Genomic DNA, 20,598 nt, shown 5'->3' on the forward strand with positions numbered 1-20,598 from the left:
GAGCATCCGTGGTAGCCATACTATCCCACTGAACTGGAACCTCCTCATCACCGGTTTTTCAGTCTCCAATTAAAACTCGTTTATTAACACTTTTTTGAATACCCTGAAACCCACAATAAATCCTCCCTGGGGGCTCATGGTTCTTTTGTGAGGTTGTGCATGACACACGTGGGGCCCCGAGCTATTGCAGCCCATTCTTATCCCCCTGGCTGCATTTCCTTCACCCTGCCTTCCCTCCCTATCCTCACTCCTTCCCTCTTGCCCCCTCCTTTCCCTCTCTCTGTGTTCTGATTTACATTGACCCAGCTATCCACCTGGTTCTCTGTATTGCTTGCGATTTGTCCCTTCTGCCTGTTCTTTCATCCTTTTCGGCATTCAGGTCCCCGCTTGAGGCATGACCTTCACAATTTTCTGTTTTTAGTGCAGGCTGTCTAGGGAAGAACTCCCTCCCTAGCATCCATGGTGTGGATTCCTCTCTCCCCTTCCTCCTCCTCTCCCTTCCCCGCTTTAGCCTCATTCCAACCTGGTAGGTCACCAGCACATGTAGCCAGTCCGTGTGGTGGGGCTGTTATGTACCCACCTGAATGAGCCCCTTGACAACATGAGGATCACCATTTTGATACCTGAGCTGTTCCCTCCCCATGTATGTCAAGGAGTGGTTGCTTGTCTTCTTGGCTGCGTGGCGCCCATGGGGAGAGCCCCTGATTGGTGCGAGTGCTATCAGGGCGGATGCTTGGCACATGAAGTGTATCAAGCTGCAAAAATCGGGCCATTCTCAAACAGCCATCTCTTCGAATGGGAAGGATCATTGAATTCTGTTTCATATGACGTGGCAGCCTTCCCTTCCCTGGCTACACTGGGGGAGGAAGGCCAGATTCACTATCTTGGGATGAAACACTTTCCCTGTTACCTCGTCTATACTAGGATGGATGGGGCCACATTCACCTCCAGAAAGCCATTGTATTTTGTGGAGAATGTCGAGGACAAGTTTGTTGAAGTGGAGCCTTTTACTAGGATGCGGTTGGACTCCTGTTGGTCAAAGCTTTTCCTGCCACCCAATCTGCAGCTCTTCATGCTGGCAAAGTCCCAGTGTCTATTACTCCACACCAATCTCTGGATACGTTCCACGAAGTGATTTTTCACAGAGACCTCATCCTGCAAACTGATGGGGAACTCTGGGCTAATGTGGAGTGACACGGCATTCATTTTGTTCAAAGTGTGCAGAAGGGTCACAAACACAACCACAAAAATACTGGTGCCTTCAGTCTGGCTTTTGAGGGAGATACCATCCCAGAGAAGGTCAAGGTTATTTGCTATGGATGTGACTTGAAGCCATATAACCCACCAACCATGAGGTGCTTTTGGTTCTTGCAGTTAGTAAAAGCATGTCATATTTCTGTTTCCAATCTGAGTAAATGGTCAGCTGGAGATCATCCTACCCAGAAGTCACACTGCTACAGGGTCAAAAGGTGTTCTGCAAGAACCAACAGATCAGTGCACAGAGCACCTTGGAGGTTAAGGCTCTGGATAGCTGACTATTGCCGGCTTCCCAGAAGGCTAAGAGCTTGGACCAAACCTGCAATGAAAAGACACATGCTCCCAGCATTCCTTTTTACTCTGCTTAATAAGGTAACAAGACTTAGTACAGAGACACTTTAAAGCAAGAAGGTTAGTTTGTGAAAGGTGTTGTTTAAATCACTGTAGCACCCATTGGCAGTCGTGAACAGCAACTGCTACATCCTTGGTCCAGCATGGTACTGGTTGGTGATGAGGTGACCTGTGGACAAAGGGACAGCAGTGCCAGCAGCATGAAGAATAGTGGCAAAGACGCTTGGCATGACTGCATCAATGCAGTTAGAGGGGCAGATGTTGAAGTGCTGAACAGACACATACAAAGGCCAACTGGCCCTGTGGAATGCCCAAAGTGGAAGCCTGCCTGCCTGGCAACTGCCGGGGAACGATAGAATCACCGGAAAGTGGTCACTGTCATGAAGGTCATCGTGGGATGACCAATGTAGGGAATCCATGAGAGAAGGGGAGGAGATTGTGAGATCGATAGCAGTGAAGGTGCCTTGAGCGCCACTGAAGTGGGTAGGGAAACTGTCACTGGGGAGAGACAAATTGAAGTCTGTAATAAGTCGGTCAATTAGGAGACCCCCCCCCCCCCCCCCCCCCAACCCTTGAAGCGGCACTCCCCCACAGTGGGTTGTGGACATTGAAGCCCCAACGAGGAGAAACGGGGGCAGGAGTTGCTGTATTAAGGTAGACAGTTCAACATAAGGAAATGGCCTACCTGCAGGGAGGTAGACATTGCCGGAGTCATATGCAGTCTAACCGCTATTGCTTCCAGGTTGTTTTTTAGTAGGATCCAGTCACTAATGATATCAGAGCAAACCAAAGTGCAGACCCCATCAGATGGTACCCCGGGGCCAGCATGGTTTCAACAGAACACCTGATAACCATGATAACCATGAAATGTTGGAGAGCAGCCATTACAGAAGTGTGTTTCTTTAAGAACAAGACAGAACGAAGAATAGTAGGAGAGAAGACTTTGTATTTCTGGTAGGTGATGATAGTATACACTGCAATTCCACTGAATGATCATGTGGCGAGAGTCCATGTTAGACATCAAGAAGCTGAGAGGAGGCCATGTCACTTGGTCAGTGGTCGTCACTGACAAGGATGGGGTGACATCCATAAATAAGATCCGAAACCAAAAGAGTGGGCGACCTTGGGGTGCACAGATGGCAGGACTTGTGGCCGAATTGTGGTGGGAGGGAGAGCCTTTAACGAAATCGTCGAAATGAATGGAATTGATTTGAAATTTCGTTAAAGAAGAATAATAAATTTTATCTTTTGCTTTTAAGTTAATTTTCTTTCGTGCGAACTTTGTTGTAGAACCACTCTCTTATTTTTGTGTGGTAATAAAAATTTTTACTTTCTTAAGAATTACGTACATTTAAAGAAAAAATAATATTTACGTGAACTCATATGAACTGGTTAAGAATATTAGGTTGAGAATTGAGTCCTTTAAATCATTCGGCCTTGGCATACACTTTCCAGATGCAGTGGGTTTTTTTGTTAAATATTTTTACTGAATTTTATCCCGGCACTAGCCATAGAACACAAGATTACCTCTATTAGCTGAAAATGTTTTAATTATTGCCAAGCCGACATTTATCACTGATCAAACCTACTTCGTTACACATTTAAGATATTTTGAAAGAACCAAACTGTTTAAATTTCAATGTTAACTAACATTAGCTATCCGCCTACGAATGCACAAACGTATAATTAATTCAAATTTTATCAGCCACATGATCACTGAAAAAGAAGAACAATTTCTTAATTCACTATTGATTTTTATGCTTCTGTTCCCGATTTACGGGTTTGATAATTTTTTAAATGTGCCGCCTATTGTTGGTCGCGGCACAGCCCAGCAACACCGCTAAAAAATGCTGAAAAATTCTTAAAGAAATTTTATAGATGACGTGGGCAAGCTAATTTACATAAATAATTCACACTTTTGATAAACTCTAATATATTTAGATCAAACAACAATACAACTCACATTAATTCGTAACGCATCGTCTAATGGCGGCTAAGACCAGACAGAGACAAAAGAAGTCTACCCATTCGTAAAAAACTCTTTCACAGTGTCCTACCGCAATGACTTCTGAACAGAGAAGACCAAAGAATACATAATGCATTGTGCTTAAATAGTATTGCTGACTATTAACATTTCTTTGCAAATTGACGATATTATTCTCTTCTGACAACATTTTATATATATCTCTGCTATCGCAAATACTGACACATTTTACAATCACATAATAAATACAGAAAAATTCCTATCCTAAATACAGAGAAATATTACAACAAAAAATATAAGGAGAATAACAAATGTCTTTTACACCACATTCAGTAATATTTTTGTTCAATAATTACGATATATACAACTTGCCCAGAGCGGCGTATATGGTACAAATAAACTCTTGTTCTTTAATAATGCGAGTTTGCCAGGGAACGTTACATTGCCCCCTGGCAGCATTTGGCAAAGAGTTTTTACACTTTGACACAATGGTGCCAGTAACGTTCTTTACACTTGTATATTTTACGGAATGGCTCTTTTATTTAGTCCCAGGGTTATATAAGTTCATGGCTCCCCCATTTGGGCGTAGGCAAACAGAAAACCTGGGCAAAACTGTGCCGGAGCCCAGCCATCCCAGTTGGTTCATGGTCAATATTGTCTCTTTAACAGTTATTCATTTGAATTAAATTAGCAGTTTGTCACAAACGGTTACACAATTACACAATATCACAGTCACATACAGTTCGACTGAAGTTTTTTGTGTGTGATACTATTATTCTTGTGATACACTACAAGGTCACTTGTCCTACGTAGTAAATGTTCAATGTTTATCGAAATGAAGTCATTGACGTGTTATTCAGTTTATGTGAACATAAAAAAAAAAAATCAATAATGCTGTATTTGGTGAGCGGTGCGGAGTGATTGTTGAGCGGCGTTCGGCGCGGCGCGCTGACTCCGTGTAGGTCACCGCCCCCGGCGTTGACAGCTACGGCGCGGAGGGGCGTGGCTGTCTGTCTGGTCTGCTACGGGCTGCTGCGGCCGCTGCATAGCTGATGTAGCCGGATGCGCGTTGGATATCCGCTCGCCCGTGCGACGTCTTCTTGCAGTGCTCCAGGAAACATGCAACAAGTTCAGAAACAGTGTACTATCCTTATAGGCATTTTTCCTGCTGTGGGAAATAACGCACACAGTTAGTGGCAGTTATTACTCAGTAGGCCTTCACTAGTCTGGTTTGCACAATGTTTCGTTGTCACAGTAACACGTTTTATGGGCATACAATATTTTTCACCATGTCATGACTTGTCATTAGTCACACGCAAGTTTTCACCTTTGGACAAAATGTATCTCTGTAGTCAATGCGCTTTCCTAGCGTCCCTTGACACACAAAGAGTTAAAGTTTGACACTAGCTTGATCCACCGTCCGTTATCGGTTCACTGTTCGTGTCGTGCTAGTTCCTTGTCCACTTGCACACACGGCGATGATACAGTTTTTTATTACTTATACTCAACTACTCCGTGACGTATTGCTGCAGGTTTAACAGTCACTGTCTGTCTCTGCCGCACAATACTGCACTTTTGTTTAAGTTCCTTTATTTTTATTTACAATGTCCGCTGTGCAATTTTTTTTTTTGTAATATCACATTCGTAACTCTTTACCAAGGTGTGATATTTGCGTACATGGTAACAAATATTCAAAATTTGGTATTAGTTTGCCCAAAAGTCATCTATATTTGTGTTCGAGTAGATTTTATTTGTGCATTCCAGCCGGATTCAGGCATATTGTTCAATAACTCCTTTGAACTCATGTCACACTTTATTATCAACGTCCTACGTAACTACAGTGTAGTCTCTGTAGGCAAAAATTGACTTGGACTGTATCTGGCTAGCTCTTTTTTACTGTTTGAATCTGCACATGCTTCAATTGAAGCTTCTTTGTGCGTAACTTTGCATTACATAAATTTGCAACAAGTTTGCCTCCCGTGGTGCCCTCGGGTCACTACTGGGTGCATTATTTTCTCTAATAACATTGGTGAGATAATAAAGTTCTCAGGGCCTCATATTATTGATATTATTCTGGGTTCGAATCTGTCAATCTGACAGCTACACATATCTACATACATACACATAATAGAAAAGATTGTGCCAAGAAATATTTCAAATTTGGGCACATAGAAAATTATGTAGTACACTAACTAATCATTACTAAAATGTTCTTTTTGATTGAACTCTGTCACAGCTTAACACTACAAATAATTGCACTAATCAGATTATCTGTGCAAACATTTAGAGCATGTTCTAGATAACACAAATTAAAAGAGTACATAACACAAATAGCACTAATCAGATTATCTGTGCAAACATTTAGAGCATGTTCTAGATAACACAAATTAAAAGAGTACATAACACAAATATCCATACACATGAGAAAGTCAATCATATTCTTATAACTAAACACTTCTACACTAGTACATTATCTCTAAAGATCACACATCATTAATGTTCATTATTTACAAAAATGGTGTCCACATATGACTATTAGTCTTTTACTGTAGGAATGCTTTTACATCCTTACACGGATACAGTCCCCGTACTCTTCCTGAGTGGGGATCTGCTAAGAGATAGCTACACTCATGTGGCACACTTACTACTCTAAAAGGTCCATTGTACACCAATTGCCACTTGCTATTCTGTTTCAAGGATGCCGAGGACTTAGGATGATTGCGTAAGAGTACCCAACACTAAATTTTTTGGTTATTCGTCACATGTCGATTATATTTTTCTTTCCTTTTCTGAGCGCACCTGGTAAGGTTGCACCCTGCTTTTCTTATCTTCTGTGCTTATATACAATGTATAACCTGAACAATTTATTTAACTCTCCAAATGTTCGTAAAAAAACTTTTTCCTTCTTGGGCCAAGGAATGGAGTATGAGGCTCGACAGTAAGTTTTGTGAGGCTTCACCTCGATATTGTACTGATATCCCTTAACAATCCCTGGTCGTTCTGAAAATACATCTGCATAATTAGATAATAACTGTACCAAATCCTGCTGTTGCATAGAGTTCAAATTTTCGGACTGTGATACTTTGTTCACAAGTGCGTCCACATTTGCTTTTAATTGATCACCTTGTACGTCAGGATAATAGAGATTCTGTCCTAGACAATGATTGTCTAAATGTAGTATCGACTGATTCCTACACTTTATGTTAATAGCATTACAATTAGGTACAGGTACCTCTTCAGATCTGAGCATGGACAATTCTATTCTCCTACCAGCATTCATCAAACTTAATTTTCCCCGAGAAAGGTCGATTATTGCGTCCCTTTCTCTCAAAAAATCTACCCCCAAAATGCAGGCTACTTTTAAACCCTTTACTACCAGGAATGAGCACGCTATGGCTTCATCCCCTAAATACATCTCTACCCGCACTTGGAGTTTAATTATTTGTCGCTGTGCACTTATGGCTCCAGTGACTTTACAATTATTCACGGGAAAAGTCAGCATACGCCTTTCCTTCCCCAGTACTTTGAATAAGTCCATACTCATAACACTGACAGTAGCACCTGTATCTACGACCGCTTGCACATCAATATTATTAATTTTGACCCCTATTATCGCTTGTACTTTGTCTTTGTGCTCCTTTATGCACATGGATGGTTCAGTTATTAATTCATCTCCCATCTGTACCCCGTCATTATACCTAAGGATACAGATGTTGTTCGGTGTTTTGTTCTGTGTCGGGCTGCTCTCACTCCAAACCTCAGCCGACGATGGAGAGCGTATCTCGGCTGCATCTAGTTTGTTGAATTATTGCTAGTGGATGGGCGTGGCTGCTCTGTGTCACTGACCTCCACTATGTGCACGTTGTGTTGCGTCGGCCGCCACGGTTGCGCAATTGGCGCATTTTGTGGTGGCGGTCGGTTATTGTCATATCTATCACTGTTTTGCCGGTCCGGACTGGGCCTCTGGTTCTGCGGCCAAGTTCGGTTTGCATGATTATAAGTATTAGTGTTGCTCGGCCCCCTGGCATTTTTCCATCTACTATTGCTTGGTGGGCCTGTTTCATACCGGTCATCTAACCTCCTTTTCCGGTCATTATTCACCGGCGGACTATTGCCGTTCCGGTCTCTACCTCTATTTCCGTTTTGTGCATAATCTTGTCTCCTATTATTACCTCCGCCGTTTCCGTTACTTGGTGGAGGCGTGTTATTTCTACCATTTCTATAACCGTTTCCGTTACTTCTAGCCTGTTCAGTAGCTGCCTTAACGTCCTCCTGAATCAGGTCAATTGAGTCCAGAACAGACAAGAAATGTTCCATATCATTTTCAGGCATGTGTATAAGTTTTTCCTTTACATGTATCGGCAAGTGTGACTTCAAAAGTCTGATCAAATCCCGGGATGAAATCTGTTCGTCCCAGTAACGGGTCTTATTAATGTACTTCTCGAAATATTTTCGCAAATTGCCTAGTCGTGGAGAATACGGCTCTGGATTATATACCTCCTTCCGTAATCTCTCCTGGATACATGTTGACCAATATTTGGCCAAGAATGCTTTTTCAAATTGCTCATATGTATCACAACTGTCAGCTGCTTCGGTTGCCCATAATGCAGCATCTCCTTGTATGTAGGACATAACGAACTGTATTTTCTGGGTATGACTCCAAACGCTGGGCAAAATGTTTCTAAATCCCTTGATAAACACTACAGGGTGAACAGATTTCTTCTCCGTTGTAAAGATCTGAAACTGTCGGTTCCTAATCAAGCTTTCTTCAATCACTACTTTGTAATGACATTTATTTGTTTCGCTTACATTGGTTGCCTGTTCTGTCTCGCAGTCGCAATTTTTTACTGCAGTATTTATATGCCTATCATTGTTGGACCTGGCTGGCGTGACATACGCCCGTGCCTCGTCATGCCGCAAGCTAAGCTCCATCTCGGCAAGTCGACGGTCCACACTCCGCTGCCACAGCGGAATGTCTTTGTGCACTATCCTTTTTAGATCTTGCACATCCGCACTTGAGCCCACATCTCTGGCCTCAATTGCGGCGTGAACTTTCTGATCTATTTCTTTTATGACTTCATTTTCTACTTTGTGCACTTGTTCGATCACTTTGTTCTCAATTACTTGAGTTGTGTCAATTTCTAGTTGTTCGACCCTATTAGTCAGGACACTGATTTCCTCTACTATATTGGCGTTAGCCACTTGAACACTATCTACTCTTTCGCTTAATTCTTGCACCGTTTTGGGTATGGTTTCATATTTTTGTTTCAAACTAACAATCTCACTTTGCATAACTTCTAAAGTTTGCATCAACTGCAAGTCCCTCTCATGCAGGCGTCGGTCACGCTCTGCTTGTTTAGCATCACGTTCTCTATCGCGCTCTGCTTGCTTGGCAAATTCAGCTACCAATCTCTGGTCACGCTCTGCTTGTTCAGCATCACGTTCTCTATCTCGTTCTGCTTGTTTAGCATCACGCTCTCTATCGCGTTCTGCTTGTTTAGCATCACGTTCTCTATCACGCTCTGCTTGCACACGTACAAATTCAGCTTGGAAATTGAGCATGCGCTCGAACATAACTCTTAATGATTGCACTTCTGACACCTCATCACTCTCTGGTCCGTGTCCAGTGCTTGCGGATGGCACAGTATTTCCGCTATCAACTGAATCACTGGGTGGCAATGGCAACATTTCTTGCCCTTCTGCCCCCAGATTTTCATATTGTACTTCCTGAACTACATCACTAACATTACTTTGTGTCCCACTTTCCAACTCGGTGTCACTACTTACTGACTGTTGCTCATTATCCATGTTGATATCTTTCTGACTACGCAATCTAACCATAGTAAACAAAAGAAATAAAATCTGAACTAAATATCCTAACACTCAGGTTTCACTGACATAATCACACAAGAAATGGACATTAACTAATACACACTTACTATATACTACAATGACTATCTACCTAAATGTCCTGTTATTTTAAAACAAAGTACTAACAACAAGCACACCACTAATGATCCGAGAACACTGCACTGAGGCTACTTTACTACCCACAGGACAACTACACTGTAGCTTTACCTTTTGGTGATCTATCTTGGGTGCAGCTGCCCCCTGATATTGTGGTAGGTAATTAATTTTTCGAAATATTGAGCTCTCTTCTTCAGCTTGCCTCTGGGTACATAGTGTTCTCATGCAAAAAATCATACACAGGTATTACCACACAATATTGGTTATGCAATACATACAATACATAGAAAAATTATTAAATGTTCTGCAACAAAGTTCGACTATATTAATTCCCTAGTTATCTCACGGGTATTTAGTGGCCACTGCATATTCGAGCCCCACGTTGGGCGCCAATTTAACGAAATCGTCGAAATGAATGGAATTGATTTGAAATTTCGTTAAAGAAGAATAATAAATTTTATCTTTTGCTTTTAAGTTAATTTTCTTTCGTGCGAACTTTGTTGTAGAACCACTCTCTTATTTTCGTGTGGTAATAAAAATTTTTACTTTCTTAAGAATTACGTACATTTAAAGAAAAAATAATATTTACGTGAACTCATATGAACTGGTTAAGAATATTAGGTTGAGAATTGAGTCCTTTAAATCATTCGGCCTTGGCATACACTTTCCAGATGCAGTGGGTTTTTTTGTTAAATATTTTTACTGAATTTTATCCCGGCACTAGCCATAGAACACAAGATTACCTCTATTAGCAGAAAATGTTTTAATTATTGCCAAGCCGACATTTATCACTGATCAAACCTACTTCATTACACATTTAAGATATTTTGAAAGAACCAAACTGTTTAAATTTCAATGTTAACTAACATTAGCTATCCGCCTACGAATGCACAAACGTATAATTAATTCAAATTTTATCAGCCACATGATCACTGAAAAAGAAGAACAGTTTCTTAATTCACTATTGATTTTTATGCTTCTGTTCCCGATTTACGGGTTTGATAATTTTTTAAATGTGCCGCCTATTGTTGGTCGCGGCACAGCCCAGCAACACCGCTAAAAAATGCTGAAAAATTCTTAAAGAAATTTTATAGATGACATGGGCAAGCTAATTTACATAAATAATTCACACTTTTGATAAACTCTAATATATTTAGATCAAACAACAATACAACTCACATTAATTCGTAACGCATCGTCTAATGGCGGCTAAGACCAGACAGAGACAAAAGAAGTCTACCCATTCGTAATAAACTCTTTCACAGTGTCCTACCACAATGACTTCTGAACAGAGAAGACCAAAGAATACATAATGCATTGTGCTTAAATAGTATTGCTGACTATTAACATTTCTTTGCAAATTGACGATATTATTCTCTTCTGACAACATTTTATATACACTCCTGGAAATGGAAAAAAGAACACATTGACACCGGTGTGTCAGACCCACCATACTTGCTCCGGACACTGCGAGAGGGCTGTACAAGCAATGATCACACGCACGGCACAGCGGACACACCAGGAACCGCGGTGTTGGCCGTCGAATGGCGCTAGCTGCGCAGCATTTGTGCACCGCCGCCGTCAGTGTCAGCCAGTTTGCCGTGGCATACGGAGCTCCATCGCAGTCTTTAACACTGGTAGCATGCCGCGACAGCGTGGACGTGAACCGTATGTGCAGTTGACGGACTTTGAGCGAGGGCGTATAGTGGGCATGCGGGAGGCCGGGTGGACGTACCGCCGAATTGCTCAACACGTGGGGCGTGAGGTCTCCACAGTACATCGATGTTGTCGCCAGTGGTCGGCGGAAGGTGCACGTGCCCGTCGACCTGGGACCGGACCGCAGCGACGCACGGATGCACGCCAAGACCGTAGGATCCTACGCAGTGCCGTAGGGGACCGCACCGCCACATTGTGCATGCTCTGTTGCCTGTGTCTATGTGCCTGTGGTTCTGTCAGTGTGATCATGTGATGTATCTGACCCCAGGAATGTGTCAATAAAGTTTCCCCTTCCTGGGACAATGAATTCACGGTGTTCTTATTTCAATTTCCAGGAGTGTATATCTCTGCTATCGCAAATACTGACACATTTTACAATCACATAATAAATACAGAAAAATTCCTATCCTAAATACAGAGAAATATTACAACAAAAAATATAAGGAGAATAACAAATGTCTTTTACACCACATTCAGTAATATTTTTGTTCAATAATTACGATATATACAACTTGCCCAGAGCGGCGTATATGGTACAAATAAACTCTTGTTCTTTAATAATGTGAGTTTGCCAGGGAACGTTACAAGCCACACCACCAGCTGGTGCCAAAGAAGGGGCCACTTCTTTGGCCGGGGAGGGGAGTAGCTCCTGGACAAGAGGTTGCGGGAACTGCAGGGGAAGAGGAGAGGGAGGTGAAGGGGGATGGGAGAACCAGCTGAAGCTGGGGCAGACATGTAACGATGTTCTTTGACCTACATAAGGGATACGACATGGCTGGTGCCATCACATTTTAGTTACCTTCCATGATTTGTATCCATGAGATTGTATCTCATCAGCTCTTCTGGGTTCGAGTTGGCACTTCATACGGATTCAGGAGAATGGTATCCCACAAGGTTCTGTGCTAAGTGTCACACTCTTCCTCAACTTCTGTTGGGCCTGCGGTTACCCCGGCGTTGTACGTCGACGATTTTTGCACCTGGTGCAGCTCCCACTTAGTAACATCTGCTGAGCGCTGGCTCCGAGGTGCCATCTGATGGGTTGCTGCGTGGGCCATCTGCCATGGCTTCAAGTTTTCTCCATCCAAAACACAGGTTATGGATTTCTGTCGTTGACCTACAGTACACCCTGATCCACAACTTTATTTAGGCAACCAGCTCCTCAAAGTTGTAGCACAGTCCCATTTGTTGGGTGCTATTTTTGATAAGAAGCTTACATGGCTGCCCCATATTTGCCACCTAAAGACTACATGCATGCGAAAGTTTAAAGCTCTCCAACTCTTGGCCCACACGTCTTGGGATGCAGGCCATACCACTCTTATCCAACTTTACCATGCACTAGTCTTGTCCAGACTAGCTTACAGTAGTCAGGCTTATGGCTTAGCGGCTCCTTCCACTCTGCAACTACTTGAGCCTGTTCTCCATTGTGAGGTGCCTAGGGCTATTGGTGTCTTTCGCACTAGTCCCATTGACAGTCTCCTCACAGAAGAGGGTATTCCTCCTCTACAGATACAACAGAGCCAACTCCTGGTTTCTTATGTAGTCGCCATTTGCCAGTTCCCTGACCATCCTGTGTACCCTGTCCTCTTTTCAAATGAAGGATGTCTCCCTCCTGACAACCACACACAGGTGGTGTTACTGGTGCATGCATCTCACTTCCCTCTGTCGGGATCTCTGTATCCACTCACTGGAATGCAACCCATGTATTTTCTTTCACACCCCCTCTTGGATGGTGCCTAGACCATGGATTAGGACCTACCTATTCCAGGGTCCTAAGGTCTCTATCGCCCCATTGGTTTTCTGGTGTTTTTTACATGCCATCCTTGCAGAGTTCCAGGATTCCACGATCTTCTACACTGCCGAGAAGGTGAGAGATAATTTCAAGTCTTCTACTGTCATGGAACACCATATATTGCTGGGAACATACAGTGTGTCCACGACAGAGCTTCTACCCATTCACAGAGCCCTCCATTTAATTTGTTCCGGCTCAAAGAGCAGCCTGCAGGCTATTGAACGGTGCTACTCTCATTACCCTTTGGTATCTTCTATCCATGACCTTCTCTCTGCCCTTGGCTGTGCTGCCTGCTCCTAAGTCATGTGGGCATCCCAGGGAATGAACTGGCTGACCATTTGGGTAGAGAAGCAGATACTAAACCCCCCCCCCCCCCCCCCCCCCCCTCCCAAATTTGCTTTCACGATTCCAGCTGCAGGTATGCGGGTCTATGTCACATCTCTCTTTGCCCAAAAATGGAATGCCATCTGGTGTGCTACTGTTCATAGTAATAAACTCCGCACAATCAAGGCATCTGCTGCAGTTTGTCACTCTTCCTTCTGCTCCTCTTGGAAGGAGTGTGCTGTTTTATGCTGTCTACGCATTGGTCATACCACGCTCAACCAATGTTTCCTCCTCCATAACAAACTGTCCACACAATGTGGCTGTGGAGTCAGACTGACAGAATCCCACATATTAGTGGAATGTCCCCTTCTTTTGGCCCTTCGTGCCAAGTATAGTCTCCCAGATTCCTTAAATTTAAAATTAGCAAACGATTCATGGTTGGTTGAACTGGACCTCAGTTTCCTCCATGAAAGTGGTTTTTATTTCCAGATTTAAGATTTTGCTTTACTCCTGGAGCACAGACAGGGTGGTTGTGGTTGAGACCTCTCTTCATTTCTTCTCGGTGTGGGACCCCATGACCATTCCCCCATAGAAAGACCATTCTTTTTTTTCCAGTTTTTAGATTTGGTCTCACCTTTTATGCCCTTTACTGTGTGTGTTTTAACTTCTTTATTTTATCATTTGACTCCCCTGACTGGATCCGTCCACTTTTAGTGGACCCTCTTTCTTCTGTGAGTAACTTCAGAATTGCGGGACTGATGACCTTGCTGTTTGGTCCCATAAACCCTCTTAATTAGTCAGTCACAAAATGAATGACACTCAGTTCATAAGAGTTACTGATCTTGTGAATTTTCCAGTACTGCAAATGAAAACAATCGGTAGGACCACAACTTGAATTACACTGCTGGAAATCACTCGTAAGCGAGCCTGAGATTAATCACTTAGCCTAGTGGTAGCACAGTCTGCTAGAGTAGAAGTCAGCAGCAATAGGTGGAGCTCATTGTACTTCGATCCCAAGCAGTCCCAGTTATAACGTGAACAGTCGAAATAGTAACTGGTGTAGTGCAGAGTCACCATCAGTACTTCAATCTGCCGTGGAGGTGAACACATTAACTTGTGGATAGAAATGCGAACAGTGCAGTTGCTTGGCCATAAATTGGCAGGTTCATGTGACCTGCTGGCTGGAGAAGCTGGTTTGTTCCCCACTTATACTGACCCCATACTGTATCAACAGATTGATGCATCTGGGATATGTTGTGCTTAATAAAATAGATAGTGTTAATATGATTATGCTGACGTGACTGGGAAGTCATTGTGTGTGGAAATTTTCTGACAGATTATTCAGGTCACGGATGTGTGGAGTTAGTGATTTCTAGCTTCAAATTTTTTTTTGGCAGTAAAGTTTGCACCAAGATTTGAAAGACATAGTGCATTTTTTTAAAGATAAGTATTTTCAGCCATTTACATGTACCAGCAATAGTTATTGGTCCAAAACAGTCAAATTTTAAAAGTAAAATGTGCTAGCCAGTTAGGTACAGATCATAGAAGAAAAATGCATTACAGAATCATAAATAGTGATTGTCACAATGTGTAGTGAGAAATTATAAGGGGAATACTGGGAATATTCATAAATAAGACAAAGTAAAAGGGAAGTTAAAGTTTGTTGTAAACATATTCTGATAACAATGTGTAATCTTTTGTTCGCTCAACACAAACGAGAGTAAAGTTAAACTAAACAGAAGTAGGGACTGGGAGTGTGTAACTGCTGGGGTTAAAGTATCTTGTGCTAGGAACAGACAGGTCTTCATAATTCAGAGAGATGATAGTAGCGAGAGTTGAAACTTCATTAGCACTAGCATTGTAAAATTTTCAGTCTGCTGTAGAGTGAAGAACGTGCATTATTTACAAATAATCAATGAAACCATTCGAGAATAAAGCAAAAACAATTTGGAACATTATTGAATGAGAAATGGTGATTAGTTATTGTTAATACAGTGTACAGATTAAGTTTCTGTGAGTTGTTTCTATTGTGTTGTGTTATTTCTTCACTTGTTATGCTTCCATAAAAGTTCTTTCTTCATGGGTCTATGAAAAATCACAAAGAAATGAAGGAAAGTACAAGCACATAGCCAGATCAATGAGTTAACTGATCCCACCAAGTATCAAAACCTATGACATAAATAAATGCATCATATAGAGTGTCAAGTTTAAACTGTTTATTTCCTGCTTGTTGTCCAGTTGCCTTGGATACATCCCATTACAGTTACATATAGTCCATTTACTTATTGATGCTTGTTATATACGTGCTTATGCAATATTTGTGTTGTTGCTAGTTGCCCATTTTTATGGTCGTAATATTTACATCGAGCAATTTATTTATTTATTTTATTTGAGATTCATATTCCGTAGATCCAGTATGGCGTGATTACGCATGGATGTGGAACAAGTCAAAGCAGATACAATATAGATATCATACAATACAATACATACTGGTATATTACACATGGTAGATGAATGATTCAAAATTGGTAAAATACAGTAATATAATCAAGATAATAAACAATACAATACAAAAATACAATAGTGATAAAAAACAATACAGATAACAATGACAAAGGAAATAATCTGAATTACTACTCAAATTACTTATCTCTGTTGAAGAATTCATCTAAAGAGTAGAAACATTTTTCCAATAGAAATTCCTTTGGCTTTTTTTTTTTAATAGCATTTTATTTTCTTTGACACTTTATATTACTTGGGATTGCGTTAAAGATTTTTTTTACTTGTGTACTTTACCCCTTTTTGCACCAGAAAGAGATTTTTCCGTTCACAGTGCATATCACCTTTCCGCCTTGTGTTATAATGATGGTATGCCTCATTTGTTTCATATTCAGAAGAGAAGAGTGAAAGCCATGAGTGAGATATTGTGAGGTAGTGGTTAATATACCTAACTGTTTAAAGAGATATCGACATGAGGTTCTTGGAGGGACACTACATATAAATCGGACTACATTTTTCTGGCTTACAAAAATTTTTTTTGAAAGTGGTGAGTTGCCTCAAAAGATTATTCCATAGCACATCAACGAATGAAAGTAGCCAAAATACACAGACTTTGATATGTTGGTGTCTACAATTTTGGAGAATATTCGTATGGCAAATGTTGCTGAGCTAAGCTTTTTTAGTGTTTGCTGTATGTGGAATTCCCAGTTGAGCTGGTTATCTATATGAATGCCTAGGAACTTTGTGCACTGAACGCTCTGCAACTGTTGGCTCTCATGTGCAATGTTAATCTCTTCTGGGCTTATGTAACTGGATTGGAAGTGCATGTAATTTGTTTTACTGAGGTTTGTTGATAGAGGATTTGCCGTGAACCAGTTCAGAGCATTGCAAGTGCTTGGTTGGCATTTAACTGTATGTCAGTGGAGGTTTTGCTGTCACTATACTTGTCATCAGCAAACATTGTGATATTGCTAGCACTATTTGAGAACAGGGGTAGGTCATTAATATATATAATAAATAGGAGGGGACCAAGGACTGACCCTTGTGGAACTCCATGATGTACTGTTACCCAGTCAGACTCTACCTCTCCTACTTGTAGATTGTTAACACCTAATACAATTTTTGTTGTCTGTCTTCTAGATATGATCTGAGCCAGTTACCCATTTGTCCACGGATTCCATATTGGGCTGCTTTTCCTATAAGTATTGTGTGATCGACGCAGTCGAAATCCTTAGTCAGGTCACAGAATACGCCAACGGTAATTTTTTCTTGTCAAGGCATTCTAAAACATTATTTGTAAGTGCATAAATTGCTTCGGATGTAGATATGCCTGATCTGAAACCAAATTGTTGTTTACTAATTAGTGCAAATTTTTCAAGGTGATTGACAATCCTGAAGTATATTAATTTTTCAAAGACTTTCGAAAATGCTGTTACAAGAGAGATAGGACGATACTTGGAAACATCTGTGGGATCACCTTTTTTGTAGAGGGGCTTCACAGTAACGTACTTCATTCAGGGAAGATACCTTGATTTAGAGAGGAATTGAATGTATGAGCTAGAACTTTAGAGAGTTGATTACAGCTGGCTTTTAGCAGTTCGCTGGAAATATTGTCTACACCTGACGAATTTTTACTTTTTAGAGACACTATGGTTTTTTTTTTTACTTCTTGCACGGTTATGGGGGCCTTACCTATCATGTCTATAGAGTTAGGGAAAAGTTCTTTCAAAGGTTTTATTGCCTTTTCTGAAGAGCCTTTGCATGCTGTTTTCTCAGCAACAGTTAGAAAGTGCTCATTAAAGATTTTAGCTACAATATCTTGATTTTGAACTAGCTTACCTTCATTGTTAAGGGCAATATTTTGGGTCTTGTTGGGGTAATTTGCTCCAGTCTCATTTCATATCACTTCCCATATAGTTTTGGTTTTATTAGTGGAGTTATTAATTTTTGAGCACAGATACACACTTTTTGATTTCAGAATGACTTCGTTCAATATTTTACAGTATTTTTTATAGTTAGTATTTAAAAGGTTAGGGTCATCTGATTTTTTTGAGGCAATGTACAACTCTCTCCTGCTTTTGCAAGAAATCCTAATTCCAGTGGTAATCCAAGGCTTGTTGGTGGATTTTTTAGTATAGGTTTTATATATTCTGTTGTAACCACAACCAACAGTGGGAACGCCTTGGGCTGCGGATCGGAGCCGCCAGGCGGGGAAGCCGCCGGCGGTGGAGCATGCACCAACGGGTAAACACAGGACGAGTCGGACGACAAACCGACAACTGACAGCAACCGACCACGACCGACTATGAGCAACACAACAAGGAAAAGATAAACAATGGAGGCTTGTGGAAGCCACAACACCAAACACCAAACGTAAATCCACTCGGAACCAGAGCCAGGCAAATGTCAACAACGAGCAACGACAAGAACGCAGTACCGCCAAGATAGAAGCGAAATCCAGAGCGAGTACCAGACTGACTGGACTAGGGCAGAGCGGGTCCCTATATACGAAACCGGAGGGAGCGGCTCTTGGCCACTGTCTGCACGTGGCTTAGCGGTGGTGCCCTCGCTGCGTGTTCAACTTCCACGGCGGAAGGCACTAGATATTCTTTTTGGGAAGGTACTTTCAAATATTAGAGCCACTTCATTGCTGAAAAGGTTGTATTTGGAATTGGCATTTTCTACATTATATACTGGACTCCAGTCTACGTTTTGGAGACGTGATTTAAAGATCTGAATAGTTTCATCAGTAGATTTCCTAGTAATTTTCCAGCTGGGACCACTATTAATCTCACAAATACTTGAATTGTTAATGGTGAGTCTTTGTCCATCATGGTCAGAGAGACCATTCAGAACTTGCCTGACAGCTATATCATCAATCTTGGTTATGTCAATAAATACATTATCAATTAATGATTTTGTTCGTGAAGTTATTCTGGTGGGAAAATTTGCAACAGAAACAAGATTATATGAGGACATCAAGTTCTCAAGATCTACTCTGTCTCTGGAGTTTGTTAGGAAATTTGCATTGAAGTCTCCAACTACTATGACATCTCTACTGAGTTTAAATATGTGTGTTAAGAGTGCATCTAACTGTTTCAAAAAAAATGCTAAAGTTACCTGAAAATTCCCTGTATAAGGCTACTACTGCTATATACCTGTAAGAGTTATTTAAATCAAGAGAGCAGCATTATAAACTCACATTGAGAAGTGATTGAGTGACAGAGTAAAAGGTGAGGTGATGGTGGGGAGGGAAAAGTGTGTGTTATAGAATAGATTACATCTTCCATTTAGTTCGTTATTTGTGGAAACAGCTAAATTTAACTTCATTCTTTTGCATGAGCAGATACAAACATCTCTAGATGTACTTTCCTTCTTCGTGCCATTACTGAACTTTCTCTTGCAACTTTTATCAATTCACACAGTATATGGTGTTTGTATACAAGTAGTAGGATTTAATATTTTTGTTCTTTTTGTCCTGTTTTTAGATAGGCACTGACTGTAATTACATTGGCTGTAATAAATGTTTTGTTTTTAGGTTTATTATGAAAATATAGATCACACTTGCCACATAGGGAAGGCATTGAATCACAGATAGGTGCAGTGAAAAAAAGTGCTAAACAATTAAGGTTCCGGATATGAAAGTCCTCCCTCAGAAATAGTGTGCACATGCACATGCACACATACACACACAAGCACACCTTATGGCCGTTTGAGTCACAGCGGTTGGAGACAATGCCTATGCGTGTGCGTTTTTTTTTTTTTTTATGTTTGCAAAGAACGACTGTCTGTCCAGAGCTTAAATGTTTAGGACTATTGTCATTGTGCCTGTCTGTGACTTGTCACCTCCTCCGTGTGGTGAGCAGCAACCTATCATTTTCATAGTATTGTAGTTATTCCGTCCTTGACATACCATTGTTTGTTTTTAGGTTTGGTATCTATACTATGGTAATGGCACAGAACCAATTGTTTACCTTGGAACATCAATGTTGGTACTGTGTGTATTGGCCCTTGGACTTGCAATTGGGGTTGTTTTGGCTGTCGGAATGCTGCTTTACTTCCAGGTAAACTAATCAATACACTCTTATTTTTTTCCAAAACAAAAATTTTAAATATTGCTCTGGTAGTACGTTGATGTTTCATATTGTATAAACCTTTTACAAGTATCCTGCACAGAAATTAACTTTAACACTTTTCGAGCATGAAAGGAACTTGAATGATTCATGAGACTCCCTTTTTGAAGTAGAATTCTGCTTTATGATATTCATACAGGCCTTTATTAATAATGTAACTCATTTAAATTGCTATGTGATGAGAATAGGTCTAATTTAAATATGCATCATCACATGTAGATTGCAGTAATGGCTATTAACATGATCAACATTTTAAGTTTGCAGTGAAATGGTTACTTCCACTCAAAACAGAGTTGATAATATATCATCTGCATTTTTACTTAATGTAGCACATCTCCAACACCATTAAGCGAAATATTGTGTTACAAATCTAAAAGTGCTGATGAGCATACCTGGCACTACATGATCTCAGCTGTGTGTTCAGTGTATAATTTGTTTGTATTAGTCTTGGGTATTCAGCCGGGTACAGTTGTTCACAAGACATGACATTTAAATAGCATATTTTGCCATTGTCTTAATGTGATACCTGTAGAATGAGCATCTTTCATATGTCGTATCTCCTTTATGCTCATAGCATT

General features: G+C 41.0%; 1 protein-coding gene across 2 annotated transcripts in view; it reads left to right on the forward strand.

The window, feature by feature from the left end:
• Positions 1 to 20,598, forward strand: part of LOC124625289 (palmitoyltransferase ZDHHC6) — a 127,191-nt gene that overhangs the window by 57,992 nt on the left and 48,601 nt on the right. The window contains exon 5 of one of the 2 annotated variants that reach the window (XM_047149159.1): positions 19,817 to 19,951. The exons of the other annotated variant lie outside the window; for it this stretch is intronic. Coding sequence (XP_047005115.1) covers positions 19,817 to 19,951 — 135 coding nt within the window. The remainder of the gene's footprint in view (positions 1 to 19,816; positions 19,952 to 20,598) is intronic. 2 annotated transcript variants of the gene reach the window in all.

The sequence above is a fragment of the Schistocerca americana genome, chromosome 1 (genome assembly GCF_021461395.2).
Source record: "Schistocerca americana isolate TAMUIC-IGC-003095 chromosome 1, iqSchAmer2.1, whole genome shotgun sequence".
Taxonomy (NCBI): Eukaryota; Metazoa; Arthropoda; class Insecta; order Orthoptera; family Acrididae; genus Schistocerca; species Schistocerca americana.